Here is a 6,734-nt window from a genome sequence, read left to right on the forward strand (position 1 = left end):
TACTGAAGAAACTGTGTGCACCATTTCTCCCATCAATTAAACTGACAGTTGTGGTGGGGACCTCAGTACAAATAACAGAAGCCTGAGAACCATACAAAAGAATATGGCTACTAAATCCAATGGTGAAAAACAAAACAGAAAATAGCTCACAGCTTATTACAATGTGAAATAAGGTAATAATTTTATGTCATACAATAGGGAAAATGAACACACATGCCATCCTACAATTTTTTTAAAAGTCATCCAAATTAATTATAGAAATTAAGGTACACTAGTATTGACGCTTTTTATATGAACTGTATTAGGTTTGTTCCTCATTAAAAAAAAAAAAATAGCAGTGCCAAATTGACCAGTGAGTGGCTGATTTGGAAAGAAGGGTACAGGTCACTAGAGGCCCTGGATTTCTAACTTCAAACTCGTGTATCACCACCAGCAGTCCCCTTGCCCAAATGGCAGAGACAGCCCTGGTATGTGGTTTTCACGGCTTCTTGACAGGAAACTGTCACCAGTAGGTGACCCCATCAGTCTGAAGGCAGGAAAATTACTATGTGAACCAAGGAAATACACCACAATCCCTGAGAAGCAGAGGGCAGAGCCTCAGAAAAAAATAAATTTACAGTTGGTGCTTCCTCAAAGGAGCTCATACAAAATTTATTTGGAGTTTGAAGAATATAAAAGCAATTTTGTTTTCACAGGTAAAACTCGTCATAAAAGGAAAAGCCAATTGCTATTAAAAAGAAGAAAGATATCTAAGTGAGGATGCTCTGTGAGCAAGATGTAGTCTGGAATTAATTATAGTGTGAAGACACTGTCCTTGCCACGCGACAATTCAACAGCCATCAGAAGACAGAAATGGAGCAAAGCAACCCAAGCTAATATATGGGTAAATCAGGGTAGGTGTCTCCTCAAAAACAAACAAAAAAATATATATACATATATATATATACATATACATACACACACACACACACACACACACACACACACACACACATATATATATATATATATATATATATATATATATATATCGCAAATCCAAGTCCAACACGTTTCCAAAACATGACTCTTTGGTCAAGAAAAAAAAATCATGATTAGCGGTTATTTTAGCAATATAATGTTTTTGAAGACCAGATTTAAGGGAGGAGGGTCTCCTATTGCCCCCACCAAAACAAAACATAACAAAGTGTAGGAAATAAAGCTGCTATAAAAAGGATGAGTTGCCACACTCCCTCCTGAGGAAAGAACTCACACTTCTGATATCAGTAACCAATTACTGAGGTCAATAGTAAAAATATTAACTATTCAACTGAATCACAGTCAATCTGAGTTTCGCTATCCCTCTCTGGTTGAACTCCCTGGTGCAGATACTTCATACGTTTTAACTTGAACTTGCAGAAGGGTCTTCATAGACACTAGAAGAAACTGTAATACTCGAATGTAGTAAATTAGCATTCACCCCTTAAGATGTAAAGAATTAACTGCTGGATTTAAAGCTGTGGTTTAAAGAACAGTGAGCTTGTGTTCAAAAGAGGTATGAAAGGTCATCACTAAAAACCAAGATTCAGGAGCAAGAGTCAGGAAACAGGAAGGTTTTTGTTTCTTTCTCTTTTTTTCTATCAGCCAAGTCTGCAATTCTGTGAAAATCTACATTACATTGGTTTGTTTGGGAAAACTCTGTCCCCTTTATGGACCACTTTGGTGACTTGACTATTGTGCATTTTTAAGTGAAACCATGTCTACGTCCTTTCTTTCACTATTTTAATTTTAATAAAATACTACTGCAATACTTTTCAATATCTTGTACATGTCAGATAAATAATTGTGAATTGGTTCCTTGGAAGTTAATTTATAGCCAGGTGCTCTGCTTCCTTTTAAACCCTCTAGGGGAAGTTAGAATCGATGAGCTCAAAAGAAATCTCATTTTAGCAAAAACTTCATATAAGCTTCAGTGAACATAGTAAAGAAAATCTTTTATGAAAGACGTTTCCAAGAAATCACATCCATAATATTCTGGAGGGGGAGCGGGAGCAAAGCTTTAACCTTAGATCAGACTACCTCATTTTTAAAAAGCCATTTTAAATCTATCAATTTATCATTGATCGCTCTTTAAATTCTGAGTATTAAGGTCATGATATTGAAGACTATAAGCCTAAACTTAACTCCAAGATATTCTCAGCACCATTTCTCATAAAAACAAGGTAAGTTTGTAGGGGAGGGTGTATGATTTTGGCACAAGAAATAAACACATAAAAATAAACAGATGTTTAAAATATTTACTTTTTATATGTAAGGTATTCCAGAATTTAAAGTGTGTCTTTCTGAAATCCTGAGGAAGTTTTGTGTATGTAAGTAGGAGCACCAGAGGACAATGGAGTATATCTTCAGATGTTTAAGACAAGATAAAACTCACAAGCTCACATTTCAAATGCACAGAAGACAGGTAGTGGTGTGTGTGTGTGTGTGTGTGTGTGTGTGTGTGTGTGTGTGTGTGCGCGCGCATGCGTGCGTGTGTGCACGCGCGCGCGTGAATGACTCACTTTGATTAGCCCATTAAGCTTGGGAAACCATTGGCCACTCACTGAAGAGAAATCCAGTACCTTTTCCTTCGACCAATAAGCCTTACCAAACACGCACAAGACTATGAGCATAAACCACCATAAGATCTGCAAGTCAAATCTATAGTTGGACACCTTTGCATGCAATTTTCATATCTTTTATACATCCCCCCCAACACCCTGGAATATGGTTTCACTGCACTGTAATTACCACGAAAGGAAGATAAAAAGCAATGCCTAGGTGGGCGTGCACTGAGAAGGTTAAAGTCAGCTTCCTGCTGTGCTAGAAATAATCAGAGACTACATAAACTACGTTCCTGGGCACAAACCATACAATTCCTTGGCTCTCTTGGTACTTTTCTTTACCAAATAGAGTGCCTACCTTCCGTGTGGACTGCGGAGACATACGTCCAATTGTAACGCTTGACTATGTCAAGCATGGCCCTTGCCTGCAAAGTGTCAGAAGGGACCACCCTCAGGAAGTATTTGTACAAAGTTTTGTCACTCAGGTCTATGCTCGTGGCAGAATAGGCGATCTGTGGGATGTCAAACAGCTGCAGAAGATTCTGGACTTGAATGGCCACAGAGCTGGAGCCAGGACCGATCACTCCAGCTATAGGCTTCTTAGTCCTGCCTGGGGGGAGGGTCTGGCCATCTGGCAAGCAGCGGTTCAGCCCATCCTTCTCATCTCGGATGGAAATCAGAGAGTCCCTGATGAACTCGATGCTCTGTTCCAGAGCCACGGACGAGTGCCAGCAGGAGTCCCGGATCTCACTGCCCAGGGTGATGTTGGGCAGGAGCACTGGGTCCGCATTGATCTTATCCAATGTGTGGAACATGGCCTCCACCCTCTGGATACCATACTGTTCTCTGATCTCCCCACACTTCCTTTCGGGTACCTTCTCCGCTGGAGGTTGGTGATGGACTGAGAAAAGAGCTCCAATAATGACATCTCCGTCCATCCTGGCCACAGAGCGCTGAGACGAAGCACCCGCCAGCAATACTTTTCTATTGGGAATTCTGGGCAAAATGGACATCTCCAAAAAGATTATTGGGAAGAAAACCAAGAGGAACCGGACCATTGTGGCGGAGACGTTATACACCGCGGGCCAGCCGAGTTCTCACGCCAGTCCTGCCTGCAGGTTCCCAGCGCGAACCACCCAGACGTCCGCGGCCGCCTTTCCAAGCTTCGAGCCTTTGACCAACAGGACTGGCTCAACGCTTTCTCTGCCTCCCCCACCTCCTCTCTGGGCCGGATCCGCTTCCTCCTGCTGGTCCTCTGCGACCTCTCCCACACCCTGGGGGCGTGCTTAGAGGAAATCAAGTCGCGGTTTTTTTTTGCTGGTGCCCGAAGGTGTGTAGATCAGGTGTGCAATGCGCGGCGTGTTTGTTAGTGTCCGTGAGCTGGACGCTGATGATGAAAGAAGGAAGACAAACCAGGTCATCGGAGGAATTGTGTTTAAACTCCGGGGTCTGTGATGCTAACTACTGTCCCGTCCACTTCACTCCAACACACCCTTCGGAAACAGCCAGGAAGGCAGCTCTGGTCAGTGATGGAAGTGTTGTGCCCTGCTCGCTCGCAACCTAGGTCCGGAGAGGTGGAGAACCCTGCTGACCCGCCCCCTCCTCCAACCTCAGGTCCCTTCTCTGTTCCTCCAACCCTATCAAGCTTTCTTAGGTGATGGGGGGCGGCAAGGGGAGGGAGAGGAGAAGAGGGGAGGGGCTAAATCCTTCAACCTAAGAGAACTTTCCCGGATTTGAAAGGATCAACTTTTTCCCAGAAGAAAATTTGGGAACTCTTTGCAAGGTAGAAGCGGTGTTTTAAAAGCAACACTAAACAATGGAAGCACCTCTTACTTTAACACATAAGGGTTAAAGAGACCCTGGCATACAATTTTAGTAGTAAATGTAAATTCGACAGCTTGTGGAAAAGCCATATTAGTTACTAAGGCAACGCCTGGCAGTCTCCCTGTCTTGGGGTTTGGTATGTTGCACCCCTAAGAAATGAAGCTTACTGTAGAAGAAGCGCAATAGATAACTTGTTTTTCGAGATGGAGAGGAGGTGGGTATCCTGTGTGCGACTATGTACCGGAACCTTTGGGGCTTTGCATCGCTGTAAGAAATGGAAGAAAGGTACTGGGCATGAAAGGGTCGCCTTTGGCACAGCAGCCTGAGCCACTACGCGGTCAGAACCCTGGACAGCGCTCGGAGCTAGCAGGAAACACCTTTCCTTGCAGCTCCTGCAAGGATGCTATGATGACCAGCACTCTGGAAATCCTTGACCTCCCTTGGCTCTTTCTGCCTCCCTCCTTCGCCTTGTTCACACACACACACACACACACACACACACACACACACGTATACACACACACACACACACACACACACCCTTTCTATCGCCTCCCTAGTATTTCTCCACCCTCATTCTCATCGCCTAGCTGTTCTGCAGGGTTATACTTCAATCCAACTGCTTTGGGGGTAGAGGCACCTGCGGGGCTGAAGTTGGCTCCCTCTCCCGTCCCTCCCCTTTCTCAAGGTGAGAGTCAAGATGAAAAGGGGGCTGAGGGAGCAGGCTGGGAGTGAAAGCACAAGAAGCAAGACACAAAGGAGGGAGGAATTCAGCCAGACGCCCACCGCTCCCCACCGCGTCTCCGACATGCAGGACTAAAAGAGATAAATAAACGAAGATCCTCCTGGATCCAGGAGAAAAATGCAATAGCTCGGAACAGTATCTCCCTTTAGGGGTGGGCTTCACCGCAGGAAGATATCTGCTCACCTGAGCCAGTTTGGGGTATGTACTTAAGACCTACCTGAGTCCCGGTAGACAGAGCTATTGGTCCCCAGGTCAGAGGACTGCAGCCGCCCTCGGTTCACAGACACCTCAGCTCCAATCCAGACGGTGCAAGGATGCGATCTGGGCTGTACACTAGTGCCCTCTTTCTTCAGCACGATTTTACCGCAAGGGAGGGGAAAAAAAAAGAAAAAAAGAAAAACGGGGGAGGGAGGCAAACTCAAAAAAAAAAAAAAAGCAGGTCACCCAAGGTTTGCCTAATATCTAATATATAAAAACCATCATTTGATAAAGGAGGAGCCAGAGAAATGCAAAAGCTACCATTTTCTCCAGTGCTGTACTATCTATCTGAGAGGTTTTAAAGAGGCTACCAGACACATAGATATTCCGTGATCTCTGGCCAGAGAAGTGAGGGGCTGGCGGACTGGTTCGGGGTGATTATAGTTCTTTGCCTTTGTCTCAGGGACTCGCATATTTTTTTTTCTCTCTGGAAATGAGGTCCATACTCACAAAAGCAATGTGTGAATGTGTGTATACATCTAGGGAGAAGGCTCTGTTGGCAGGTTGCAAAGAAGATGGGAAGAGATTCCTTCGGGGTAGGAAAAGGGAATAGAGGAACATGCATATCCATCCTAACACAGGATAAGCCAAAAGTAGAGTGGCAAGCCACACCCACCTTTTCCAGGTCAAGATGTATCTAAATTGAGAACAAGAGGTCACATGAAAACACTGGAGTGAGAAACACTTATCCAAATTCCTCCCAGACTGCCAGCACCTTCCCGACAGGTCTCACAGTGTCACGTCTTACTGCATAAAAACTGGAAGTTAAGTCACGTTCCTCTTGGGGCAGGAAGGCTAAGCAGAATGAATCTTGGCCTTTTCAGAGGCAAAAAAAAAACAAATGGCATGCAGCCTGTCCCACTGAGTTAAAGCTCCTTGGAGCAGAAGCCAGCCTGGGGTGGGAGTCTTAATCATTGTCCTGTTCACCTCATCTTGGTATTAGGAAAGCTGCCAAGTCAGGACCAAGGGGATGAGCAGTATGGGGTTGTGTATATCTTCAACTGTGTGTTCTGTCAGAAGCTGGGAAGGGAAATGCCTCCAGTCAAGAACAGAAGGTCTTCCTGTGCTGTTTTTTTGTCTTTGTTTTGTTTTCTTTTGTTTTTCCTCAAGTGTCAGACATTTCTAAACTGTTTTCTTGGGCAACCTAAAAAAGATTTCCCTGCCCACCCCCTCCCTGCCTTTCTCACAAGGAAGCAAGTATTTACTCTACAGATTAAAAGGTCTCAGTTCCCAGTTCAGAAAACACACACACACACACACACACACACACACACACACACACACTCAAGTGAAAGAGGAACATATATGTTTTAGTCTTTTTACAC

General features: G+C 44.4%; 1 protein-coding gene across 1 annotated transcript in view; it reads right to left on the reverse strand.

Annotated features, from left to right (window-relative positions):
* Positions 1-3,759, reverse strand: part of LOC127237789 (metabotropic glutamate receptor 1-like) — a 121,510-nt gene extending 117,751 nt beyond the window's left edge. The window contains exon 1 of the mRNA XM_051206184.1: positions 2,941-3,759. Coding sequence (XP_051062141.1) covers positions 2,941-3,640 — 700 coding nt within the window. The 5' untranslated portion in view covers positions 3,641-3,759. The remainder of the gene's footprint in view (positions 1-2,940) is intronic.
* Positions 3,760-6,734: the final 2,975 nt, after the last annotated feature.

The sequence above is a fragment of the Phodopus roborovskii genome, unplaced genomic scaffold (genome assembly GCF_943737965.1).
Source record: "Phodopus roborovskii unplaced genomic scaffold, PHOROB, whole genome shotgun sequence".
NCBI lineage: Eukaryota > Metazoa > Chordata > Mammalia > Rodentia > Cricetidae > Phodopus > Phodopus roborovskii.